This window comes from Ambystoma mexicanum, chromosome 12, assembly GCF_040938575.1.
Source record: "Ambystoma mexicanum isolate Mex_15411 chromosome 12, UKY_AmexF1_1, whole genome shotgun sequence".
NCBI lineage: Eukaryota > Metazoa > Chordata > Amphibia > Caudata > Ambystomatidae > Ambystoma > Ambystoma mexicanum.
Genome location: NC_090936.1, coordinates 519,184,838 through 519,212,456, shown reverse-complemented (window position 1 = coordinate 519,212,456; position 27,619 = coordinate 519,184,838). Strand labels below are relative to the sequence as shown.

At 46.4% G+C, this 27,619-nt stretch overlaps 1 protein-coding gene across 6 annotated transcripts in view; it reads right to left on the bottom strand.

The window, feature by feature from the left end:
- DENND2A (DENN domain containing 2A) overlaps positions 1–27,619 on the bottom strand; it is a 420,914-nt gene that overhangs the window by 79,757 nt on the left and 313,538 nt on the right. For all 6 annotated transcript variants that reach the window (XM_069628810.1, XM_069628811.1, XM_069628812.1 and 3 more), the window contains 2 exons: positions 7,280–7,357; positions 132–272 (listed from right to left, as the gene is read on the bottom strand). In XM_069628810.1, the coding sequence (XP_069484911.1) occupies positions 132–272; positions 7,280–7,357 (219 nt within the window). The remainder of the gene's footprint in view (positions 1–131; positions 273–7,279; positions 7,358–27,619) is intronic.

The window sequence follows — 27,619 nt, the reverse complement described above, 5'->3', positions numbered from 1 at the left end:
CAGAAGGTTTTAGGGAAAAGCATATACTTCCATTTAACTAAGGCCATTCCAGGGATGTTCTCCTGTAGATTGCAGGATGGAAGCGAGGTCCACCATTCGCTGGATCCTCCATTGAAGGGGGAACGTCCTACCTCATTACCGGAGCCTGGAAGGAAGTTCTTGACGGTGATGGTTCGTCCAAGTGCTGGGAAGGGGGCCTCAATGATGCTTCTCATGAACGGCTGCACCAACGCTGGGGAGATGCTTCTTCTCTTCTCCACTTCATCCAAGATCTGAAAGAGGCGTGTGCAGAGAGTAAGGAAGTAGAAGAAACACTAGCCTCGTATTACACAGTCCTCCCCAGTAGCCCAAAAGTAAGATTATGCCCCAGGGTTGAGTGCCTTACAAGCCTGGATCACATTCAACGACACTACTTACAGGCAGGCATTAAATGGACCCTCAGGCAACTAGCATAGGTTATTTGGCACAGCATCCGTTTTTGGAGAGAACTGCTCTGAAGGACAACTGTACGCAACATGTTACTTTTCACCTGTTCTTTTACCAAACCTGATGTCTCCCACACCCGCCCACTCGTCCCAAAATTAAATCTGAAGGAACCCAACATGCAGGTATCAATATTTTCTTCATTCCTCTTTTGACCGAACTTTAATTTTGCTTTCTCGTACTTCAAATACTTTGCACAGCACCTCTGCCATTAGAATGCAGTTCACCCCCTTAATTAGATTCGGTCTAGCTGCACACATAATGTCTGTCCTGCCTCACATACCTAGCTGCATTCTAATGGCAGAGGTGCTGTGCAATCGCCCACGATATAATTCGGTCTAGCTGCACACATAAGATCTCTCTCGCACAATCTCCAGACTACCTCTCTGCATAGCCAGGATTGTCACAAGTGGTGCTTAAGGATAATGTAGTTGGGCCCATCGCAGTGACATTAACATCTGTAAACGCCCATTCAGTGCTGATTGGTGGGAATTTACAAATTTTGGGTGGGCCTTGCCCGATGAGACCAAACCATGTCTGCGCCTCTGCTCTGCACGCACGCACCCAACATGCCTACTCAATATGACTGACTAGCAGGGACTTGGCTACCCCTGCCTACCTTCATACCAGCTAAAATGCCCACACGCATTCTAGGACTCTGACGAATTTCCTATACTTGGACTTCGGTCCCTCACAGGCGTTGAACCTACAGCACATTGAGACCATACCAGTGGTGAAAGGTGCTATACAAATGCCCATTACATTACACATGGACTCAAATGAGAAAACATGAAAAGTAAAAATACACAACGCTTCTACCTTACCTCGGTTCGCCTAACCCACGTTTATCTTTCACACACGAGAATGGATAATTTTGCAAATAAATTTAGCAGAGTTTTAATTTGCACTATAACTGCCTGAGGAAAGAACCAATGTGGCTTTGAAGAGTTGTTGCAGCAGCAGCAGCAAATAGTCGGCCTATTAAAAAGGTGCCATTTCTGCAAGATCATACGACTATCTTAATAACAAAATAAAAACAATTTGTACACACGTTGCCAGAAAGAAGTTGTATAGCACCTGCACGATGCGAAATACCATCTGTGCAGCATACAGTCTGGAAGAAATTAAAAAATGCATTTTGAAACCCATCTCTGTCCTTTGGGCAAGGAATTATATCTTAAGAAAATTAATCTTGGAAATTAATTACGAACTGGAATCTCAAAGAACCCTCTGATAACCCTAAAGGTTGTTCAATTTTTGTTTCCCAATTGATTTACAATGGCCAGAAAGTTATGTAACCACACTTTTCTTGAGGCCAGGATGTAGGAAACGAGGGACACAGGGGACCAAAGGAGATCACCAGCAATGTGATGTTCTCCAAGAGGTGGTACACAGTGGAACCCCAGGACCTCTTCGCCCCTCTGGCCTGTGTGCAACAAAGGCAAAATGACCCTAAAAAGAAATCTGACAGACCTCTTCGGATGCATGCACCTCGCAACCATGAACCTGTACAACTACCACCAAATAGATCCATGCTCACAGGCGGTGGCGCAGACCATGAAACACTACACACTACAAACCTGTAGCAGATACTGTGGCTCTACCCACATATTAAAGCAGAGTAGGGCTGAGCAAGTAATCCATATTGGAATCAGGCAGCCACCATGAAAGGACTGCCTGATTCTATAATAGTGGACAAGGTACTTACGCACTGCAAGGTACTGACACACTTGGCCCAAAGAGCAACAGGACGATCAGTTTAAATAAAAAGTAATTACAGTGATTAGAATAGGCCTGGGGCATGACCAATAGATGGATGAATCGCAGAACCCAGTCCGTTAGCTCCCGGAGGAGAATTCATGTACACACTCAATAAGATTTATTGACTAAGGGCCTCTGAAGGTATCATGAAGCAAGACACAGATAACAGATCCAAATCTCTAAATAAAATGGTTTATTGACTCGAATGTCAGGACGGTTGAAGGCCTAACTTGCCCTATACTAAGGTGGGATTTCCTGACCTGAACTAAACTAAGGGAAGTCTGAGTCAGAAAGTTCAACTTAAAAGTCTGTCTGTGTCCGAAACCTATCCTTGCCCTCGCAACTAAAGCTAAGCAATGTGCAGGAATGTCAACAAGAAACTAAATGGTCATCAAAACAAAGTTCTGAGCTTCTTCCAGCTCCTAGCTTCCTTTTCAGCCTCCTTCCCCAAGTTCAAGAAAGTTTCACAAGAGTCAAGGGATTACCTTTCCCAAGTTCGCAATAGTTCTTCAAACGCTTGGGGTTCCATTCCCCCAAGTTCAAGGCAACACAGTGCCAAAGAAAAGGGTCTTTTGGGCTCTTTCCTCAAGACAGTATTAAAGTTCATGAAGTCTCTGGGTTCCCTTCCCCAAAACTTCAATTTACCAAATGATACTTGAGTTTAGTCTTTCAATGTTCAACACAACTCCAGATCAATTTGACACCCCTTCTGGATTGGATTAACAGTTCACTTTAAGTTGCTTATTACTTGGTTTACTTCAACAAGGTCTGTGGCTTTCATAATTGAGGAATCGCTGGTCCAGGCGCAGTTGTTGGACCACACAGTCCACCCATTACAGGTCACACAAGGAACCCTGGGCACTTCAGCCCCCACGGGTTCTTCTGTACCAACCCCTGTGTCAAGGTTCACACTCACTTCACTTCTTGTCGGCCTCTTGGCTTTATTTGAAGATTCACACTCACTTGGCCTCTCCTGATTGGCCTCGGGTTTGCCACAATGTGTCATATCCTTTTGCCAGTCTTCGCATTGCTGCATTGTATTCAAGCATAAAGTTCACTTCAGGGTGGTTTTATTTCTCCCCACCTTTCTGTCATGAACTTTCACAAACTTCCACGCTTGCTCTCTGATTTCGTGTGTTTTCCAATGGGCAATTTCATATTTATCCCTCATCAGATCGTAGCTTTGCCCTTAAAGTTTTAATTCAGTTCGGTAATTTTAATTTAACCCATGGCTTCGGGTTTGTTTCAATTTGGACAAGTTATTCTGGTAATTCGACATTCGTCTCGCACTAACACAGCTCCTATGAGCGCCCTAGTTACGAGTGACGCCCCCCTTCACTCACCGGTCCTCTGCGTTCCTTTCAGACGGCTGAATTGTTCCCCTTCTGCTCCACCTGCTGGCTTGCCTTGCACCGCAAGCTCCGGTCACATTTCAGAAGCTTCTCTACTCCCACTGGAAGCTCTGCTTCCCTCACGCAGACGCTGTCGGCTATTCTGCTTTCTTTTCTGTGTCCGCAGCTCCTGCTGCAAATCTCCGACACTGGAGGCTCCCAAACATGCGGGTTACGTATGGCCCACCTGCCCCTGGGCTCCACAGGTCCTCAGGACCGCTAGCCGGCATCCTGGCTTCCATGCAAGACCCACCACGGTATACAGTGATTTAAACAAATTGAAAATAATGAATTAAAATTTAACTGAAACGAAAAAGGAATAATAAATGTAATTTTAAAAAAAACAAAATCATATGGGGGTAAGTGATTAAAATAGGTGGGGAGGTGTAAGGGTGGGGTTTTAAACATAGGTAAATGAGGAGTAAGGGGGACCCCCTCAAATAAAAAAAGAATACAAAAATAGTTATTTTTTCGTTGTTTTGGGTTAGTTAAAAATATATTATTTTTTCATTCACTAAAATCACCTGTAACCCCCACCTGGGAGGTCTCCTTGCAAACCGGAGTCCCTGCTGGCCTCCCTGTCAGTCTCCCTGCTGCTGACCTGCAACCATTTGACAGGTTGCAGAGGTGTGAGTCCACAATTGGCATTGTCGGACTGCAATTAAAGGGACATGCCTGACCGTTACAGCAGTCTGTATGCATCTTCCTCGTCTTAGTACTAGAGTGGGGAAATGACCTGCTGGTGTTCACTACTCATAGTCGCCTCTTCGTTGTCACGCTACTGTAATAGGTTGAGTGAGGAAAATGAAAGGGAGTGGTTTTAAGCAACCCATAAAGGGCAGGGGAGGGGTAGGCTGGTTGTCATATGGGAAAGGGGGATACCATGTCATGCCTTTCTCACCCTTAAGCCATCTCTTGCCCACACATCCCCCAAAATCTCGGTGACCCAACCCAGTGCCAAAGACACTACCCCACCATGCACCTCGGTGCCCTGCCCATTACCGATTTAGAGGGAAGGCGCTGGAGTGCCTTTTCCTTCTGGCTTCGTATCCACCGCCTCCACGGGAAGCATTCTGCTGTGAACGTCAATGTTCCCAAGTGCAACTGACAATATGTGGCGCAGCTCTCTCGTGGCACCAGGATGGGGGACGGTCTTCTGTTGCATTCCTTAATGTTAGCCACACAATACATTCACCCCTGACTAAAGGGCCAGACCCCCTGGCTTGGTCAATGATTGACTGCGTTCAGCACATTCCAGTAGGGAAGTGATCGACATCTAAATATATGCAATGATTTCAACATCCCGCCTCTCCTCCTTTCAACAACCTGGTACATCTTAAGGATGGGCCAATGGCCTTTAAAATTCCACGGATTGAAATAGAAGAGGTGCAAAATCCCAAGTAAAAATTAAGGTCACATGCATAGCTGACATGTTACCCTATTGTTTTGTTTAGTCCCAATCGCATGCTGGGACTTGTAGTTTTGTTTTGCCCATTGAAACTAGGCGCCTACAAGTTATAATATTTATAACCTGCTTTATACCCAGAGGTTACTAAGCGGGGACCCGAGGATCGAACCTGTGATGCCCGGTGTCGTCTTGCTTCCAAGGTGAGCACATTACCGCTGAGCTATCCTCCCGAGAGGTTGGGTTACTTGGCAGCCATGCAAGGGGCGTTTCCAAAGACTTCAGAAATAAATTAATTTCTTTTCCCCCCCCCCAAACACTGTGGAGCCCTGGTTTTGTGTGTGGTAATGGGGGACATAAAGGAGGGACGGGGCTCTCCTAGACCCCCACATGGAGATTCTGGCGCTTTCTAGTAGTTTCTCACTGGTCACGTTCATCGCCTCAGATGAAGATCATTTCAAACCTAATAAAAAGCAGCAGAAAAATGTTCCTCTGGCCCCAGGCTTAGATCCCAGAAGGTGAACCAGACGCATTTCTAAGTGCTCTGGAAAACAACTTGCGAGCCAGCAAAGCGTGCGTGAGCACGGTTACATCACCCACACAATGCAACGTGCCCTTGGAGGGGGCCGCTGCAGTCCTTGCACATCTGGAAAGGCAGCGCCGGAACCTCGCCAAACTCTCTTTGTGAGGTAAAGAGTAAGGAAGAACAGCAGCGAAAAATGGACGCACTCGAAATACTCGCAGTTATGGAAAATGAAATGGAATCCTTCGTTCATAAATGTCCAGTGCAGCGCGCGCTCTTCATACTGTATAGTCTCTCTCCCTCTGTCGTCGTTGTTCGGCCCTACAATGCTGCACGGATATAGGAGCAATAGGGCATGGAGGCGTAAGAGTGGCACAGAGGTAGCAATGTTGTATCTGAATTGCACCGAACATTGCTGCCCCCTACAGACTCTTATAGGGGGTATTCCTCACTTTCATGGTCTCTGAGTGGTTAGAAGCAGACGGTGACCACCAACCATACCTGCCTAGCCTCCAGTTTATCCCAGAGACTCTGGGTTTTTACACTCTTCTCCGGGTCTCTGCCCTCGATTTGATTGGCTACAAACAGACAGATAGTAGCCAATCCCATCAACGTATGGGCAGATGAGTGTAAATCTCGCTCAAATTGGCGTCATTTGACATTGATTTTTTTTTGTTTAATGTGGGTGGTGCAGGTGGGCGAGGTCTCAGGGTAAAGGGGTGGATCACCCAATGACAACATCCTCCGGGTTTTTCTTTAGCAAATGTAGGTAGCTATGCCAGGAACACCCAATGAGAATGATATTTAAGGCCATCAGATGCATGGGCAGCAAAAAGTAACATATTTGTAAGCTTCCTCTGGAAGCGGCGGACGCCGCTGCTACTCCCAAAGGCCATCACTACCAAACATAGGAAGCGGGGGACATCCCGTAACCCCGCTCCCCATGTTCGGTAGTGATTAGCTAAATTGGTCGTTTCCAAACGATCAAATGGTACTGGCCGAATTCGGCCATATTTACCATACGGTCAATTGGAAAAGACCAATTTGCGTAATACTGCCTATTGAGCCTCTGATTTCCTAAAATACCAGACTCACTGGATTAGGAGTACAGATTGAAAGGTACTTTTGGAGTCACCAGTATAGCACTGCAAACATGCGGGATGCATATTTTTCGTCGTGTGACAAAGGAAACTTATTTCACAGGTTCACAAAATGTTTGATTCTTTGCTTGCGCTCTCTCAACCAACAGCATCTCACTCCAACCAATCCTTCATCCTTGGGTGGCAAGGGGCCATCGCATACACCACGCTTCCCAGTCATGCCCTCACCTCCTAACCCTACTTCCATCCTAGTGTGTCCATACCCTTCCTCGATTCCCCAATTCTCTGGTCACTCCAACCATGCTTCCCAGACACGCCCTCACTAAACTACTTCCGTCTGTCCATAACCTTCCCCGATTCCCCAATTCTCCAGTCACTCCCACCATGCTTCCCAGACACGCCCTCACCTAACTACTTCCATTCTAGTCTGTCCATAACCTTCCCAGATTCCCCAATTCTCTGGTCACTCCCACCATGCTTCCCAGACACGCCCTCACCTAACTACTTCCATCCTAGTACGTCCATACCCTTCCCCAATTCTCCGGTCACTCCTTGCCTCATCTCCCTATTCCGCCACCTCGCACGGGTTTCCTCCCTCTCACCTTTTCTTGCTCACCTTGGAGAAGAGGTTGAAGCAGCCCAGGCGGCTCACGATGCAGTACACTTCCGGAAGACGCTTCCCTTTATTGCCGGGCTATCGAGAGAAGGAGAAAGAAAAGCCAGAAGTGTCAATATCGAATTCCAATCAAACATCCGATCACACCAGAACGCCTCTAGAAACAGCTAAATGCCTGGAGGTTGTCCTACACCAAGAAGTGCTTACTCTTGGTACCATTGCCGGAAGAACGATTTGCCAGCAACGCTGGCTTCACAGCTTGGTATGCGTTATTATAATTGCACATATTTGGACTATTCCGACCATCTAGTTCCATTATGTGGAATAGTTTTGAAAACGTTATTTAAATCTAAAAAAATGAAAAAAAACTTGCAGGTATAACTAGAAGCAAGGAATTAAACAGGATTCCCCAGTGCCCTCCCGGATTGGTCGATCATTAGATGGTCTACTCGAGCTGCCAACCAGTGTAAATGCATTCTTGTGTTGTTTTTAAACCCTCAGAGCGAATGATTGCCCCACCCCCATGTCAAAGCGGAGCAAACACCAAGCAGCAGCATTATATGCCAGCACCTTACCCCTGAACGACTCTTGCCATTGTTTGATAAGCTGCCAACTACTCTAATGTGATGCAGAGACCTGCTATGGTTCAGCCCGACGCTATGCTATAGGATCTTGACTGGCACAGCTGATCTGAATGCCACATGTGTGTGTAGCAGAGCAGCCCTCTTCCGCCATCATGACCGCAGGGTTTGTGTCAATGGTAGCAGCAGGGGAGCAAAGAACACCAGAAGTGCAATGGCCCGCTTTCTGCGAAATTCTGACATCACCTTTAGTTATTAAACTTAATTATTCTGGAACTAGGACACAAAGCATGTGCAGCCCACTAGCCCTTCTTGCTGCCATAATCAGTGTCCCTGTAAAGACACAGCTACCGAGGGGCTCAAATAGATCGTGCCAATGTATTTGGATAATATCATAGAACAACTTTAGAATCTCCAAAGCACCTTCTATAAACTACTGGAAAATAGAACACTCTTTATTGGCGGAAGGTGATGGAAGGTTTATAACCTATATTCCATTATTTCTTGAAAGGTTTGTTAGTGGTAAGCGGCGTATTCCTCTGGCCTGCAAAAATCTAAAAGCACATCACTAAAAAGAAAACAGTCGACAACATCTGGCCCCCTCAGCCCCTTTTCTTTTTGAAATTCCGAAATCGTCATAATATTGTCCCCTTTCAGCAAAGCGGTGGTCCTAAGTGTGCTGTCTTCTTGGGGTATTTTACTGGGGCGCTTGGATCCCTTCACGGAGAATGCTGTAGAGGTGGCGCCAAGTACCCCCCACTCCACCGGCTCTGCCTACATTACCTGAAACGTATGAACCAAAGTATGTGACGTATAGTGAGCAAGTAAACCGGCAGAGAGGGCTCTGTGCAGTACCCATAAGAATACCTATACCTAAGAATATGGGAGGTAAAGTACCCATTGAGGAAACCATACCTACATCCAAGACAATATGATGGCCATTTGAACGAGATTCCTGATGAAGCAACGGAACTGAATGACCAGGATGAATGGTGACGTCATACAAAGACGGACTCGACTCCATATAGATGATAGCCAGACCAGAGAGGCAGATGATTTATAAGGAACAAAGTACCAAGGATAATTAACGTCTTGGGATCAAGATGAAGAAACATATGCCACAAACATGATGATGATACTTAGTTTAAACGTGTACAGATGCAATGAAACGCAAGCAGCAAAGCAAACATGAAGTTAGCCACATGCTTTTAAAATAGTTAGATCGCAGCAAGCGCCAAAATATACATATATACTTCATAGATATATATGGATTAAGTAAAGAATAAATGTTTCCACTATGTATAAAGCATTCCTGAACAACAAGGAAGGCCTCAGGTCAGTGTCGCAGTTACAAAAGCAATTGAATTAAACAGAATATATTTCAGCTAAGGAGTTCACTGAGCCAAGAAGCCAAGGTCTTATCAGAACTGGTATTGGCTGACATTGGATACAATTAACGTGAAAGAACAGAAGCTCCTGTTCAAGAAGGTCAAGCAAAAACAAAAGACGTCGGAGCACTATTGGAGAATAAAATCAAATACACGAAAAGACTCCATTCGTGGTGTGCAGTCACGTGATGGAAGAAAGTTGGACAGGTGAGAAGATCACACCTATGCACAGAAGCCAGATAGTACCCATACTACTTAAAAAGTCCTAGAGAACAGTACAAACTCAAGGCCAACTTCAAAGTACTAATTAACACTGGACCATTGAGGTGATGGAGTGTATTTTTAATTAATGGGAAGCTGCTAGCAAGACAAGCTCACCCGCACCTGGTTGTTCGGTCTGCGTGCTCCTCGCGTAGGTGGAAAGTTATTGACGGAGGTTAGAAGCCAACCAATTGTAGGGGACCACATAGTTGGGGGTCCTACAGTTTGTGTAGCCAATGGGACATCGTACATATTGTGACGTTCATAGTGGCCATTTTTATGGGAGGGCTTAGTTGCCCCACCTGATGTTAAATATTGAATTATTTCTCTCGTTACTCTATACGGATATTACACCTATACTTAGTTGTTCACTTAGAACCAATCCCGCTTCCCGATGTTTCTGAAGTTTGCCACGTAGGATGATGTTGGTAATGACGCAGGTCAACACGTCAGCTATGACCAATTATGGGTTTAAAAACCCAGCTTTTTAATGAAATGATTGAGAGTTAGAGTATCGAGCGATTGCTGATGTTCGTTGTGCTCCCTGTTTTAAAGACTTGTATTAAAACAAACTTTTGTCAAGCTATTTGTGTCGTCTCAATTATTGATGTTTGATTAAAATCTGCACCCCCATCCATCTCCAAGGTATTGCTACTCATCCTAAAGGGCTGGAAGCCTCCAGTTCATTGTGCTGCCATTACACAGAATGGGGCATACAGCCACACTTGCTCAATGGGGCATTCTGTTTCAAGGGGTCTACCCGCAAAGCAACCCTTGCATCTGCATCTGCTCCTCTGGATGCCAGGACCCGCACACTGCTAGCAGGCCATAGCGACCTCAGGGCCACATCTCCTAAAGAGCACAGGGTTGCCCCCACGGAGTGGGCCATGGTGCTGGGCTCAGTCACCCAGGTGGTGGGGGGAGCACATGTAAATGCCCTACATGCAAGTGGCACATGACCTGGAACAAAACTACAAACCACTTGACCCTTCAGCAGTTCCACTTCCTCTACACTCATTCCAGCGAGATGGGTTTCAGACCGACATGGCTGGCAGGAGACCCCATGTTATGTGTGACAACTTTACTCAGCATACTAGTAAATGGAAGCACATACTTGTAATGGGAAAATGAAAGCCTGCAACATGAAACGCCAGGACTGGATTAAGGATTGGTGGTAGAAGCCTGTGACGGAAAATAACCTTCAGTCTTTTCTCCCCTGAACAATTCCGACTTGGCCCCCACCCACACCCCCACCCCCAGACCCCTACATGCCTTGCGGCGGCACACTTCGCTGTGTGCCGCCGACTCACTGTGTCCCAGCGATGCCTGTTCCCTTTCACTTCCGTGATCGGGAACTGGCACTGCAGGGTCCTTTCATTTTTGTTTTCGTTTGTTACTTTTTGGGATCGGCTGCGGGGGGACACCCCCTGCCCCCCAACCCTTGCTCACAATATAGGCTTGGGCTTCGGAGATCAGGGGCTGGATGGCAGGTACAGCAAGCACGATGTTAGGATTTGTCTGTTGCAGCGCTGCCCACGGCATGGTCTCCAGGAGCTCTGGCAGAAAGGGAATAAATCAGACACAAAGTTCCACAAAGGGAGGTTTTGCCAAAACCAACTGGTACGTTCTTTAGATAATGACACAACAATGTTAGTTTAAAGGGTGTCTCGAAAAGGGACAGTGCAACCCCCAATTCATAGTCATTGAATGGGCCCCAAGGCTGGAAGCAATGCTAGACTGGAACTCCCACAGTCAGGTAGGGGATAGGACTTTACGTTCATTGAATTCCTTTTGGAACAGGGAGGTTCCAAAGGTGGAATGCTTTCTCATCCTCAAACTCTGATTCACAGAAAAACCATCCACAGGCAAGTGGCGGGCATTGGGGACAACTATTCACACCTTTGATAGGGTTGCAAGAGGTCCAGGAGTCGGCGGTGCTGTAGTAGTCTTCAGTGTTGGTTTTGCGGCACACTTGCCCCAATTCCAGTCTCACAGCACCATCGGTTCCAGTGCCACACCAGCTAGACAGGGTTGATGCTTATGCATGACCAACTCAACTACCACATTGTTGAGGAAAAGCGGGATACTTCAGGCACAGAACTATGCGTTGGTGCCCCTACACAGGGGCAGACAGGCTCCAGGCAAGCCCCTCGTCACAGTGGAGAGCAGCAGCAGGTGACCAAGCCAGAGTCCCACAAGGAACTGTCCAGATGAGACAGTGACCAAGCAGCAAAGTCCCTTTTGAGAATTGTCCAGGCCCTGGTGAATTCCAGAAATGTGTGTGATGGATGGCTATATCGGACTTCACACTGGTTAGGCCCACCAGTCAAATTAGGAAGCCACCCGGTTAAGGTCTCCCCTTGACTCAAGATGATAGTCAAGAGTTTCCCTAGTGAGTGGCTTTGGCAAAGCTGCCCTCACTGCACTCCTCCGACATTCCTTCACAATGTCTTTAGACTCTTGCTTGATGCGTGCAGCATCCAGGACGGCTCTAGACCTTTTCCTTTTATCCAGGGAAGGAGCATCAACAGCACCCCGACAGTAAGGATTTGCACCATTCTATGAAGGAGTGTCTATCCAGCCACCTGCCCAGCATCTGCGCAGCAAAAGACATCTGCTGGTTTGAATGTAAATTGGGGACCGACAGCCTCAGGACCCAGATACAGACAGGTCTAGGTGCACACAGCACTGACCAGGGGTCGGTCCAAGGTTGGACCCTGCAAAAGTGCACAGCCAAATTGACACAAAGAAAGACGGCACAAAGAACAGGGCTGGTACCACATCCAGCAGCTATTTTGAGTATATGGTACTGTAAAAAGGCATTCTCACAGTAAAAACACAGGCGCGCGGTAGTGCACTGTAACTGTAAAAGAAAGTAAAAATAAGTTCACTGCCACTAGCTTGTTCAATGCACACCCATAAGGGTAACACAAATTAACTAAAAGCAAACGGGGCCCAGTCTTGCTGCAGTGCTCCATTTAAGTGGAATGTGCAACATTTAGACAAATAAAAGGTAAAAAGAAATGGGAGAAGCTCATCCTGCAATGGGAGCCGTAGGGGCTACCCAGTGCACCACAAATGACAAAAGTGCAGCAATTTAGACGAGCTAAAAAGGCCTCACTCCCCCCAAAAAGCAGCTAGAAATGCAAGCCCTTGAGAGAAATGTTGGGGTCTCAATTGAAATCAATGGAAGAGTCACGTTCTCCTGCAGGTAACGTTTTTTTATGGAAAAGGAAAGTGCATCACAGCAGCCATGGCCTCCAGTGACAGGAATGCTCTGCGTGGGAGTTGGGTTGTGAAGTGGATATCCAGAAAGACAAGGGGGCACAGTCAAAGAGCCTGCCGGCCACAGCAAGTTTCGCCAACAGTACTCCCGCATGTGGGGACACCAGAAGTGGACAACAGCCTCACCCAAACCACGGCTCTCCCCCGAAGAGTGCTCGTGCGGCCAGGCAAAAGGTAAGCCAGGAAGAACTGATTAGGGTAGTCTGGCCACGGCGCGGCCGCTGCCACCGCCGTACCAACACAAGTTTAAGGTAACAAGCAGAGGGAAGAGCTGAGCACTGCGCAGCCTTGGTCGCTGGACATGCCGACTCAAGCAGAGGGAACCTCAACAGGAAGGGACTGCTGTCACGGCAGTACCAAGGAAGAACCCCCACCTGAATGGGGAAGTGGGCATGGCTCTGCCTGCTGCCATTCTGCGGTTCCTAACCTGGTGAGCGACACCAGGAGATTGTCCTCGCCTTGACCCCATACGCATGGCATAAAGTATCAAGAATACGGTCTGCTGCAACGGACAAACATCACTCGGGCCTGCTGGAGTACCATCCTGCAGTAGATGGACCAGAGACCTGCTGGAAAGACGACAGCCGATGTGGCCCCCGGTATCCCTGGGTGCAATTTTGCCGGCTAGTAGAACGTACTCAATCTTGGGCGAATGGACAAAGAGGGCTGTGGCCCCGGTACCCCCAGTGCGGCTTTTCCGGCCAGTAGGGCCATCCCCACTTACGTATTGAACTAAAAAGCTTTTAATAACTAAGCTCCAAGGGTGTGTCTCCCACCATTGTATACATGTGTAGAACAATGTTTGCCAATGACTCCTGGGGTCGGAGCGGGTTCAGTGAGTGTGGTAACACATGCCATCTTAAATGTTAATCATTTGTCTTCACCCTTGGCATGGGATGTTGTGACGTCAGCACGGTGGCACATGCCTATGTCACATGTTGGAGCCCACTCTAATAAAAGAGCTGAGCAGTCTCCGGCTTGGCAGTTACAGCGACACCTAAAGCCGTGTCTGTGTGTTTATTGCCAAGCTGTGTCCAGCAGGGGCATCCGGTCCCCCATAACACCTAGGTGAGACTGGCAGACCCTCCTACTGCAGTGCACTTGGCAGCTTTACCTAAATATTAAGGAAAAACAGCATCTCCCCCAGTGTTATGGATACCAGAAGCCCATGTGCTCCTTTGGAAAGAAACCGAGTGGAAAATCCCTCCAGTCTTTAAGGAGCGGCTCCATCTTGGGAGCAGCTTAGTGTAGCATGAGTTCCCTTGCGAGTGTCCGCTGCATCCGGGAGACGAGCAGAGCACAGGAAGCGGCGCACAGATAATCAAACGCACGCGCACTCAGCTTGGCACTCGTACAAAGAATAACAGAAGACAGACTTCGGCTGCTTATAAACACATTCTTTTTATGTATTTGTCTACAAGTATGCTTAGTGAGGCAGAAGAAGTGTGTCTTACATTTCCGTAGTTGGAGGGTGGGAGGGATTGGGTTGTGTTTTCACTCAAGTCTGATAGAAGTGGTCAAACCGTCTACCCGCTCCCGGCACTTAATCCCACTGAATTGAGATTCACCCTGGAAGCAGGGGGGTACCCAGAATTGCAAAAGTAAGTGTGTGTGGTGAGGGGTGGAGGGTGTGGAGAGGGGGAGGGCCGGGTGATGAAAAAACTCCTGCGACTTTTCCACCCAAATGCAGTGCACGCAATTCCATACGGTCTCATTTGCGTCCCCAAACCGCCCACCCCTGCCCTATTCTACGTTTTTGGTGACATTAGTGGCAGATGGCATTTTAATACATAACAAACAAAAAAATGCAGAATCATTACAGATGCAGAAAACTCATCCATAGTGAGCTCTGTCCAGGCCATATGGGGCAAAATACATGTAAACCTCCCAATTTGCATGTGTATTGCAGCAACTGAAATTATTTGACAGAAAAGGACATCCCAAGGAACATCAGTCTGCGATACCTGGAGGCACAATGCAAGTGACTTTTGAATAAGTTGCCATAAGTAAGCTAAGTGGCAAATAACTTTGTGGTGCAACATACCTACATTGCACTATTGTAAATGGAGCAACTCTATGGTCAATCTTTTTTTAAATAACAGCATGATATATTAAACTATGAAGTGAATCACGTACAGAGCTGCATATAAGACATAGTGCGATAAAATGATTTGCTCAGGATCACAAACTTTGGCTAAATGGTGAAACTGGGATGTGGACAATTGAAGAAACTGAGCACATCTTCCCAGGTTTAGTTGATATAGATATTTATTAAGGTTTTGCTTTGACTTTCATGTGCTTGAACACTACTTAATTATAGCAATGCCATGGACGCAAAACACATTACATACTAGCCTTTCATAGTAAACTTTATAAACTGTATTTTTTAATGCGCTTCAATATCTCTCATAAATAACTGACATAGTTGGGTGAGAAAAGGTGGAAAAACAGATTTTCCCTGTGTTATGCAGACATCGCGGTATACATTTATCGTCTCATGCCTTCGGGCCTGAATGACTCAATAGTGCGTGGAAAGTCACAATAGCATCATGCAGATTCATGTGAGCCTAACAAATCCCCTGACAGTTTTAAAGCCATAGTCATTATTTCATAAAGCATGCAGCATTATGCACCCTCTCACTTCCTCCCATTTCTAAAGGGAAAAAAGTGCCTGCTAATAGTCCCCCCTCCTTCCATCCGTGCCTAATGGCTCACATTGAAAGGCTCTGACGCAGAGCAACGCGAGCCCCTCTGATGCCCGGCACTCCTTGGGACATTGCGCTGGTAGCAGGACACCTCTCACGTTCGGAAAGAGTAAGGTGTCCTGCCAGGACAATAAGTGTGTTGAGCAGGAAATGCTCAGCACACACTGTCCTGCAGCAGGCACACCTTTCCTGTTGGGCACCCTCATTGAAGTGCCGATTGGCAGAGATGTCCCAGTGACAAATGTCCCGGTCTGGTTCTCAATAGATCCTCTGTGGAGGGCAGTTAGCCACCCCCCCACCCCACCCGAACCCTGCTGCTCGGTGAGCCACTGCCTGAAAGGGAAGCTAGCACACACTTGTTTGCTCCAAAGTGATCCTAATGCGTTAAGAACAGCCTAACCCTTTGCACACATGGGCTCAGGGTCTGACATACAGTGACTTTCTACCACACAGCTGACATTCTAGGACTCTTCAGAGTTCGACCACAATACTCAACAAAGCAGCAGAATCAAGATATTCATGCTCTTTAGCGACCACATCACCCGCTTAGTAGCGACCTAGGCCCAGATTTTCACGAAACCCTTGTGCAGTGTTGTAATCGGGGCTGAGGGGTCTTATATTGTGCTGCGTCTGTGCTCTAAAGGAGATGTTTTCCTGTTGCAGCCCTCTCAGCACAGATGGGAATCGGAATAACTTCTTGGTGTGCCTTTTTTCCAGACATGGCACCCTTTACCCAGAAACACAAACTACCCAACCAAGCGCTGATGATTAAATCTTCATATTTAATTTATAAATGATCACATTCCATACAATCAACAATTTCTTTACATTTCTCCTTATCCAAGGAAATATCCCTTTCCTTGGTTGCAAGTCTCATTTTTGAAGAACTTGTATTTAATTCACATTTCAATTGATTACAAGATTTGTGCCGTATACCAGTCATTTGCTTTTTAGAAAGCTGTGCTTGCATTTAATACACATTTAAAGATGTGTGCCTTCCATCATTTGCCTACCATCTGCGTGCCAACACGTGTTTCAGTATTGTGAGAAACCAAAGGGTGCCTCACCCGGTAGTCCTCTGGGACTTGTCATCCAGGTAGCCAGGACACGGCCATCGCTTTTGGATCCAGTTCCTGGGGGTTGGACCAGTGTGGGAGGATCACCTGGAAGGGTCTTTTGGGAGTGGGGGTGTTCTCCCAAACCCTCACATTAGTTAGGTATCTGAGGAAGCATCTCCCCCACCCCCTTTTTTACACAAACACTGGGCCGAGGAAGCAGGTAACAGAGTAACCAGACTAACTCTCCCGCTTCGTACTGGAGGTGTCCCATTAAGTCAGGCAAAGTCAGGCACTTGACTCTAAGTAATTCCAAGGAACTCTCCTCACACAAATAAAAGGCAGAACCTAGAGACACACTCTGAACAAGGCGGAACACAAGCACAAGCAGAACTTCTGGGGTGAAGGCAAACCTACTGGAGCAGAGCAACGGACCAAGGGACGAGAGCAGCAGATCGAAAAACCCCAAGAGTTCCCTACTGAAGGTCTCTGCCTCTGAAAGGCCGCTAAAGACACACAGAGAAGGCCAGATCCCACATCAGAAGGCTGCATTGTGTGTCAATGATGCCAGTGACCCTCCTGGGTGCACGGCAGAGTTGGGGCAGCGAGGCCAAGCCTGTGGTACTAACCTTAACTCGTGAATTGGAAATTGTAAAACCAAGAAATAAACACACATAGCCCGTGAGTTGGCAGATGACATGAGAGACCGGAGTGTGTTAAAGTCTGAAGTTAGCAGCTTTTATCGCAAGTGAAGGCTGCACGCATGTGGATGAGACACGAGGAATTGCAGACCTGTGAATGAACTTTGAAGTGAGGACAGCTGTAGACTCAGCGATACTGAGTAACGGAGTGGTCAGGCGAGAGGAAGTAGCCCACTTAAAAGTCTCTGTGAAAGGTGCATTGTTTGTAACGATAAAGCAAAGTAAGCTAAATTGACTCCTAGAGAAGGGGGAGAGTGAAAGTTGAATTCGGAACTTTTAATCGAAGTGGTCCTGCGGAGATCTGTAGAGAAAGCCACGCACATTCGAAAGTCTTCGACATCCAAAAGCGTTCTGAGCCAGACTGAGGGAGACCTGAAGTGTAATAAGCTTGGGGAAGGGAGCCCCCTTGCAAGTTTTTGTTGATCATTGTTCTGAAGAGGTTTGAGCCTGGCAGAGGGGACCTATGTGGACTTTATTGTGAAAGGTCTGAGCCCGACAGAGGGTTACCCATGTGAACATTTTGTTGAAACATTATTTGGAACTCAAGAAAGAGACTTCAATGTGGAAGGTCAGGCAGGCCTCAATCCATGTTTTATAAATTTCTAGTATGTTGAAAACCGAGCCAGAATGTGTCATCCTGCCTACAGGGACTGCCTTACTCTTTGTGGTCGAATGTGGGGAGGAGAGCTGGTTCAACCACATTTATTCTTTTGGACACTGATTTTTACTTTGCATACATTACCCTTTTATACACTATTTGTGAAAGAAATAGGGCAGGCATTAGGTTTTTGTTAGCATAGGCCATTTTTATTTGACGGACTACACCAGGAATGTTTTGTTTATCATTTGATGGTCGAGACTACTCCCATCTTAGTTATAGGACAGAATAGGATTTTTCGAGCCACAGAATTTACAATAAAGGTTGTATGAATTGTACAGATTGTGTCAGTGTCATACTTGTGATACCATGCCTCTCTTATATAATACAGTTGTTTTGCCTCCAGGTTTTCTTTCAATTTGTTTTTAATGAAAAATCTTCATTGGAAAAAAAACATTGAAAAATAAAGGGGGTTGGGGAAGGGGATAAAAGGGATAGGGACTAGGGATAGAGATTAAGTAATAGTGAAGACAAGGGATTGGGGGGACCCCCCTAATATATAAAAAAGAAAATCAGTTTTTTCAATGACAGATTTTCATTAAAAGACTCGTCAGAAAAAACTGGCAGCAAAAGAGCATAGAACCGAGTCTCACGGGCCAAATTCTCTTTTATTTAACTTAACTGAGCTTCTTCAGGCCTAACCACATTTATCAGCACATAATTCAAGAAAGGTTTTTTTCTCGAAAAAACACAAATTAAATAATAATATGGCCAAAAAACAAAAAATAATATTTTAGACACCTTCAGGAGAGAGTTCATACCTACATGTAGCAATGTCTCTGGTGCATATGGCTTCAGGGGGAGCCCTTATATGCGTCACACAATGACTCTAGTGTGCACACTACAGCAGGGGAGCCCATATACGAGTCTAGAAAAGGCTCTAGTGCATACACTTCAGGAGGGTTTCCACATCTGAATCTAGCAAAGGCTCTAGTACAAACACTTCAGGAGGGAATCTGGATCGGACTCCAGAGCATATGCTTATGGGGGAGTCGGGAACAACATCTAGCAAAGTCTCCAGTGTGTACGCGTCAGTTAGAGTTGAGATATGCGTCAAGCAAAGACTTTAGTTTTCACCCTTGTTAGGGAGATTTATCATTTGCATGCTTCATCCCCTGTCCTAGTGAGGCCCCCAGCACTTTTCGCCGGACTTCTGGACCTTTCTCTTTAATCCTGAATGAGTGGAGTCTTTTTTCACTCTTTCATTCTTATGGGCTCTGTCTTTTGAAACTCTATTCTTTGTATTTTACCTGTCCTATGAGGTCCATTTAACTACATAACTCTTAAAGGCATCTCTATTTTACTATTGCAGCACACAGCTCCTCATGGGCAGTGTTGGAAGGGACCCTTAAGGTACACCTTTGAGATTATTTTTCTTATCCTAGAGTAACTACAGTTCTTAAGGACTGGAAGTACTTAGTATCTCTCCTAAAACGTTATAGTCTGAGCGATTGACACACACCACCTTATGTGGAGTGGCAAAATTATACCCAGTATCCGCTTCTCTCTGCTCCTGTGATGTTTTAGTCACATAGACAAACTCCTACTTATGGCTGGTGGCAGTGGACATGTCCCATCAACTATTGTGGGATTTTTTCCTACTGCAGGCAGGGTCGATAGCCCCGGCAGTGCACAATAGGGGCACTCGCGTACCGACTCATGGCCTCCCTTCATTTTTCACCATTACTAGAGTGGTTGTTCTTTGTTAGCTCTTCTACCATTCTGCGAGGGGGAGGCCTGCGTGTGTGTTTTGCCTTTGGCGGGAACCCTTGGGTCACCCCACCTAGGCTCCAGAGTGTCTGGGCAGGCAGGAAGAAAGGGAGGAGTTTTTCACCCCCCCTGTCCATTGTCTGCCAGAGTGCCTGAATGGGACCAGCTCCCACTAGGGGTCTGGCTGTCCCGATTGGACAGCCAAACGCCCTTTTCTGTAAACTGCTGAGGAAGATGGCAGAGAAGCGAGTGCTGATGCTGAAACTGTATAAAAGATGAGGCTCCTGGAGTGAAAAGCAAGCCGACCACTGGAAGCTGAAGTAAACAAAGAAGACTACGACCAGAGATGTCTGCAGACCCTTTTCAACACTGAAGCGACCACTGCTGTCCTGACCCTGTTCTTTATAGGACAGAGGAACTCCAAAGAGGACGCCTCCTTCCCTTTGACTGGTGCAAACAACCAGTCCCAAGACAAACTTAGATTTGAGCCATCTCCCATGGTCCTGAGTTTCCAGAGCTGCAGAACCCCAATACCAGGAGAGCGGCTGCCCATTTCGAGTGCAATGTCGTGGAAAGGCTGAATCTGCCCAAATCTATCCTGAGCCCTCAAAGACCCTCCAGAGATCCAATCAAACAGACCCAGGCCCCCTCATCAGAGTGTGGGACTGTAGGAAGCAAAGAAGAGACCGGGCAAATCACGTCCTGTTGGTGCTGCAGAAAAGGCGCCAAAACGCAGAGTGACCAGAGATGTTTCTGAAAGCCATGCCAGAGATACTCCCTCGAGACTGCTGCTGAGAGATCACATCCATTGTCCTGCCCTTCGTCATCAGACCAAGGAATCCAGAGGTACGGTCCAGAGCTGCCACATCACAGAGCATCCAACACAAACTATTTCTTCAAACCGCAGGTACTGCGGGGAAAAAGGTATTGCTTACCGGATTACAGAAAGTTGCTCCAGAGCGTTGGAGTGCACGTAGAGGTGTCCAGGCCAACCCCCTCTTACCTCCGACTCAAGCCGCTGCTTGTGTCCCTTTATTGAGTCCTTTCACAGGGTCTCCACTGTTGGATAAGCCTTCTTGCATCTGCTTTTCTAGAGACTAGAAAGTACCCACAGGAACTTTTGAGTTCTGCTGCTTTTCAAGATTTCACGCCTCTCTGAACTGCCTTTTAGCTAGAGCTGCAGTTTGGACTTTAAAAGACTTTCTGTGCAGGGAAACCGCCTCTAGAACCCAAAGCTCTGTTAGGAGAATACTAACCAACTGTTTTCCATCCTAAAAATCACTATCGTATATGTGTATTACTTTGTGGGTGCGCGATATTACTGATAGTACGATAGACCTGTCAAACTCCTGTAACAATTGAGGGTGTTCAGCAACTACCAACTAAGAAGTGGCCTTTTCAAAATTTTGAAAAGTATACCTATGTGTGTTGGTTTATTGTGCTAAGTATTTTAACAGTGACTTGTGTAAATATAATACATCTATATTTTAATATAAATGTATATTAAGTGTTTCTTTGACGTGCGTTACTAACTGGGTTCAGTGCACTTACCTACAGCTCATATCTTCCTCTTAAAATAAGCCTGACTGCTCTGCCGCTCTACCAAGGTCTCCGAGTAGTACGGACTGATACTAACAGTTGGGGGGGATCTACAAATGACTGGGATAGCTTACTAAAGTCTTACCTCCAAGTGGGACTTTAGGAAGACTCCCAACAAACCTCCAGGAGTGGAGCCCAGATATGTGTACAGCAAAGGCTCTAGTGCATGCGCTTAAGGAGGGATTCAAGATTGGCTGGCTCGTCTTTTATGAAGTGTCTGAATCCTGAGTGTAATAATCACAACTCCATTTCAAGAGCGAAAAACGTATTGAAGCTTATACTGAAATTTCGGGGAGGCTTAAAGTGCAAGAATCTGTCACGGTAATAAATAGGACTGGAACTTATTTCAGATTAGCTCACATAGCTGATGCAGACCCCAATAAGGACATCGAGAGCAGATAGTAAGTACATCCAACATGCCTCTTCAATCCTAGGCCAGGAGACTGGAAATCGCAGCTTTTTAGAGCCAGCCCTAAAATAGAAATATTTTGGCATTCAAGTCAAACATGTAATTTCAAGCATTTGCCAAGCCAAGTTTTGCCTGGCCTTAGAAGAGTGTCTGCTCAATACGTTCCTCGATACAACAATCCCAGTCTGGGTCATAATGTTCCGAATTTGTCAACTATTCCTGCATGAAAAATGTTCTCACAGCAACCTTATAAAACTCGATATATTCAGTTATTTAAAAATGATGATTCGTCAAATGACAATAACATGATGGGAAGTGTTCCGAGAAGAGAAGAGAGATCTGAAGGTTTACTAAAATGGGGATGTTTGATGACAAGTTGAGCAGCTCAAAGGATTTTCTCCATTCTGACATTTAAAATGACTGACATTTCTTCAGTCCATAGGAATATGGCCCTTGACGATACAGAAAAGAGGACATATAGACATTACAGAATGTAGTCCCAGGATTCTCTGAACAAGCAGCTGTAGAGCACAAGCATTACTCCTGTGACAGGAAGTTTGGGGGCGCGGAGAGGGGGGGTCGATATATCAGACAGGAAGCACTGAGGAGAAACTCCACCCCCAGCTTAATTCAAACAGGCTGATTCACTGGGCACTTTGACAAGGAATAAGGGGCGGCAGATGTGTACTTCTTATACAGTAAAACATTGAACATGTATGTCCCTGCAAGCACGCTAGTGTTGTCGAGGGGTGTCTTACATGTCGGTGCGTGCGAGGTGGAGGGAGGTTTTATTATCAATCACATATGATACAAACAAGAAATTAATGTTTCCATTAGGTCCCATTTTTGCTAGTTTAGTTTCTTAATTTCACCTGTTAGAAGCATGCCAATATCTCCCCTATTGGTGTGTCTCAAGAACCTGTTGGAGATGTCTTGGTGAACGCCGATGGTGTTGCTGGCTGATCCATGCTAGTATTGGACGAGTATGGCTGAGAGACTAGCCAAACATGTTCTGAGGGTTCCTTCATGAGGTTATGGGGGATGTTATCACCACTGAAGGACTGAGGGGGGGGGGGGGGGAGTGGGATCATTGAGGTGTGTGTGGTTGGTTGATTTCATGGATCGTGCCAGGGTGTCCGCATTATTTGCAAGGGTGGGTTGTTGCTTTGCAGGGGTCTGAGATCGGAGACAGATCGCTCACGGGGTGGAATGTAGAGGTGGCTCCCTGGATGTGACGGACGAGGCCCACCTTCAGTGTTCTGTTTGCGGGGTGTAGGGGTAGAGCCTCGGATAAGGGGGTTTGGAATGGTTTGGTTTAGGGGGTTGGGTTGGGAATGGGGGTGGGGCCCAATGCTGGGGAGGTGGGTGCGGGTTGGTGGAGGAATAGGAAGGGAGTTTGGAACAAGTTGGTTCTAGGTTAACTTGTCATGCACACACAGGTCTTGCTTGGAGGAGGCCTAGTAGTTTACTAGTGGAATTGGCCCCATAGCCACATTGAACCTCGTTAGCTAGAATGGCAGAGGATTAAATGATACAGTGAAAAGGTACACGATTCGCTCCTCCCTCATCTGGCATAAGGTAGATGTGGCCGTATTGCAAGAGACACACCTTGATGCTCGTGGGTTGAGCACACTGTGGAACACATGGAAGGGTAGGGTGAATTGGGGCACCGGGTTTTAGGTCATATTATAAGGCATCCACTGTGCAGCATATGGTGGACTGGTTTACTAGCCCACCCCAGAACTGACTTATGAATTGGATCATGGCCGAGGTGGCACCTCTGCAGGTGTTGAAACTGTTAGGGGAGTGCGAGAATGAGATTGGACGACATCTGACGCTAATCAGTACCTTTATTCGGATATGGTGGAAGGACACTAAGGTTCCAGGACAGAGTTTTCAGTTTATGGCTGAAATCCCTCTAACCTGTAGTAGACTGGGGCGGGCACCACCGCAGAGAGATGTGTGTGTTGTGGAGCGGCTGGGGGAAGAGGGTCCCATTGGGGTTGTATACATGGAGAGTGAGATCTATACCTTTGCAGAATTTAGGGAGCTCACCCGATGGTACGGCTGAATCTTTTAGTATACACGACCTTGATGTTGGGTGTGAAGATCGCATGGGAGGGAGGGTTTGCCAGATAGATCACGCACGCATAGGATTAATGTAACAATGATGCGATTAAAGGAGGGCGGTAGGAATGTCTCAGTTGTACGCAGCGAACAGGGCTGAGCTGCATATCAAGGCACTGAGCTTACAGGGTAAATGGGAAAGATATAGGAGACACATTCTTGGACATCGAGTGGAACAGGACTTTCCTGCATGCTAAGCAGGTCCCTAGGAATGCGCGCGTCCATTGGATACAGTATAAGATCGTGAAAAGGGCATATGTCACTCCAGTAAGGGTGAACAAAATGGCAGTGCCCACCATAGAGAGCACGGGAACACTGATTGAAAAGGGGGATCCAATAGTCCTCAGTCTGAGCCAACGCAAGGCATGGGAGAATGGATGTGGGAGGGTGGCCGGGGAAGGAATAGCAGGGAGGGGGTGGGGGGGTTGAGGGAGGAGGATAAGTGTACTGACTGTTGGTGTTGTGACCTGGAAAAGTGTATTGATATTAAGACGTGAAGGTCAAATGTTTGAAAGGACAAGTTGTATGGTTAAAATGACAAATAAAAGGTTCAAAAACGTCATTTAAAAAAAAAATGGTTCTGACGTTCCTCAGTAGTTTCAAGAACTCTTCATTGGGAGCTTGTGGGACCCCCAGTGGAAAACATGTAGTGCCGTATCAAATAGCATATTTGCCCAAATACTAGTTTGTGAACTAATTGGCCGAAGACTAACAAGTGGACAAATAGCTGCTTTATTTAACAAATCATGCCCCAATCATGGAAAAAAATACTTTAAAAAGAACCATTTTAAGAGGGTTTCCTTATTATTCTTTTATTTCTGTTTACTTACATTAACACGTCAAAGATATTTAAAGAATACAAGAAGCCAGAAAATAATAGATAAACAAACAAAACTGGGTCCAAATGTACAATAGGATGTTGCATAAGCAGAGGCAGCTATTCTGAAAGTGTCAGTCTTCCCGAATGCAAAGTGTCAGCAGTATGCAATGAAAAAAGCAGACATTTTCATTTGGAATTTCCATAGCGCATAATACATACTGCAACCCCTTGCGAGTTGCAAGATAGATTAGGCGGGCAGTGAGTCGCCAAGGATTTCTGGCTGCCCATGCTGTCTCAAAGTATTGACTGGTAATTGTCATACACAGCAAAAGGTAAGCAAACGAAAAGCAGAAGTCGTCCATGCAATTCCAGAGTTTAGAATGCTATAACGTCATATGCTCGTTTCCTTCCCTTCCTTCCTCTTGTTCTCTGGTCTGTCCCCTTGTCTGTGTCCCTGGTTCGTCTATTATTTATGCTCTTGTCTTTTTGATAAGAGTTTGTAGCATTTGGCTGGCACTTTAAATTTTGAAAACACTACTCTCCCAGCCCCAGGGGCGCCGAGTACGCAGGTGCTCCCGGGCCGGGCACCCCCCAGCAGAATGAAGTCGGGGCTGAGCCCCTCTACACCCTGGGCCAGAGAGAAGAGACGCAGTAGGGATGGCCCTTTGTTCCGTCCATACTGTGTCCCTCTCTGGCGGCCCGGGTCAAAGCCGGGAAAAAACGAGGTTTACAAATTGAGGGACGGATGAAAATCAAGAGGCTTTTTTTTGTTGCATCTGTCCCTCAATTTCTAAAAATCATTTTGGTTTGGGTGTACTTCTACATCCGGGATGTAGAGGTACACCCAACCCAAAGCGATTTTTAGAAATGGAGGCACAGATGCAAAGCAAGTCTGTCCCTCAATTTCTAAAAAATCGTTTTGGGTTGGGTGTATTTGTACATCTGTACACCCTCTTGTCAACAGGGCTTCTATAATTGTAATACTGTGCTTTTGTTGAGGCAATGCTAGTTCATCTTAGTGGTGCTGCTATGCTTTTGTTGAGGCAATGCTAGTTCATCTTAGTGGGGCTGCTATACCTTTGATGGGACAACATCAGCACTTCTCAGTTGAGCTTCTACACTCTTATTGACAAGGTCCCAGCACTTCTCAGCAGATTTATTTTAATTTTAATTGGTTATTTATAATGTACGTAATACCCAGAGGTTTCTAAGCGCGGACCGAGGGATCGAACCTGTGTTGCACGGACTGAGGGATCGAACCTGTGTTGCTCCATGTCGTTTTGCTTCCAAGGCGAGCACGTTGGCCCTGAGCTATCCTCCCGAGACTCTGAAGATATGAAGTACATTTAATGATAGAGAACCAGAACTATTGAGCAAGTCTGATATCTTCATCATCATCAGAATAACTCAACACTGTCGTGGTTACACAAGAGCTAATATATTTAAAGGGATGGAATTACCCAGAATGTAGCAGCACTATTCAATAACCCAAAGTGCTTAAGCATAGTTGTGAAAATACTACACTTCTCACTGTGGGAAAGAACTGCCACTTCTCACAGAGGCTTCTACACCTTTTATGGGGCAGCACTGATCCAGCCTGCTGGACAGCTTCACTTTTAATGGCACTTCTCAATAGGACTGCTATACTTCAATAGGAAATTACCAACACAACCCCGCAGGGAATTGCATACTCTTGATGCCACCGAAGCAGCACTTCCACCCACCACAGCTGCTTTATTTTTATGGTACAGTGCGTGTACTTCTCAGCCACTCTGCTTTACATTTAAACAGACCAAAATGTCATTTCTCAGCAGGATTGCAACACTGTACCATTGTGTTCTGTATGTTGAGTGCTTCTTCACCACAAATGTGGGTTCATGGCACTCTCCCGGTGTCCACATAGTAGATCTGGCTACATTCAATTGGCAACAGGCATGTCCCGAACTGCCTGCTGTACATAAGCAGCCGCTCAGAATGTTGGAAGCCGTGATGGGGCAAGGGATAAAAGGCTCGAGGCTGTAGGAGAGCAGAATCAGCAGGGTCTTAAAACCTGCTCACTCATTCTGGAGTCAGGGGCCACGGGACAAAATGAGCCTGATCCCACATACAGGGGGTTGTTACCACTTTATCTCTCCTGAATGAAAGAATGATCTCTCTCAGACACAAGTTATCACCCCTGCACACACAATGAATGAATATGGTATGGATCTATAGATAGAGAAAACTGGAGTGAGAATTCAGAGTGTTTTAACATAAATATAATTGTCTTCCCAGATGGGAGACTGTCTCCATTAATATACATGGGGTCACTGAGATGACCAAGAGTGAAACTGTACGTTCAGTTGCGAGATTACCAGCAACGGGTATACTATGCGCCAAGGTGTGAGCTGCCCACTCAATATATCACACTGTTTAAAGGTGTGAGACCCATCCTGAATGCTTGCCCAAGAGCCTTGACCAGAGTTTCACACTGAAGAGGTGACCACACACACGCATGGGATTCCCATGCACCCACTTTCAAGATTTGCACCAAATTAGTGAGATTGTGCTCCAAGGTAGGAGGCACACGCAGAGTCTTTGCTTCGAGGTTTGACACACTCACAGGATGGGATGGCATTTCGTTCTCCCATCCTAGTTGTGTTGCTCTGCCTTTTGAGGGCTACTACAACCTGGATGATTATAGAGGGGTAGACTAGGGGCAGTGCTGGCCTACTGGAATGCAACTGGAAGGCCTACACCTCCTTCTTACTTGACTTTAGTATATGCAGTACATGCTAGCCAATGTTTCCGCTGTTTAGCACCCCCCCATCCTCCTCGCACCAAGTTGGCGACTATGTGCAAATGCGGTCATATAACCGCTGGTGATGTCACTTCCTATATTTGAGACGTGCTTCTTCTAAACATGAAGGTTTCTCAGAGAGACCAATAGCCACATGTGTAAGTCTGCCCACAACCTACAAGCTCAAAAAAGGTGCTGCAAGTGTTGAAGTACACCAAATGTCCACTCACGCTCTCTGACCTAGCCTCCTTGCCACCACACT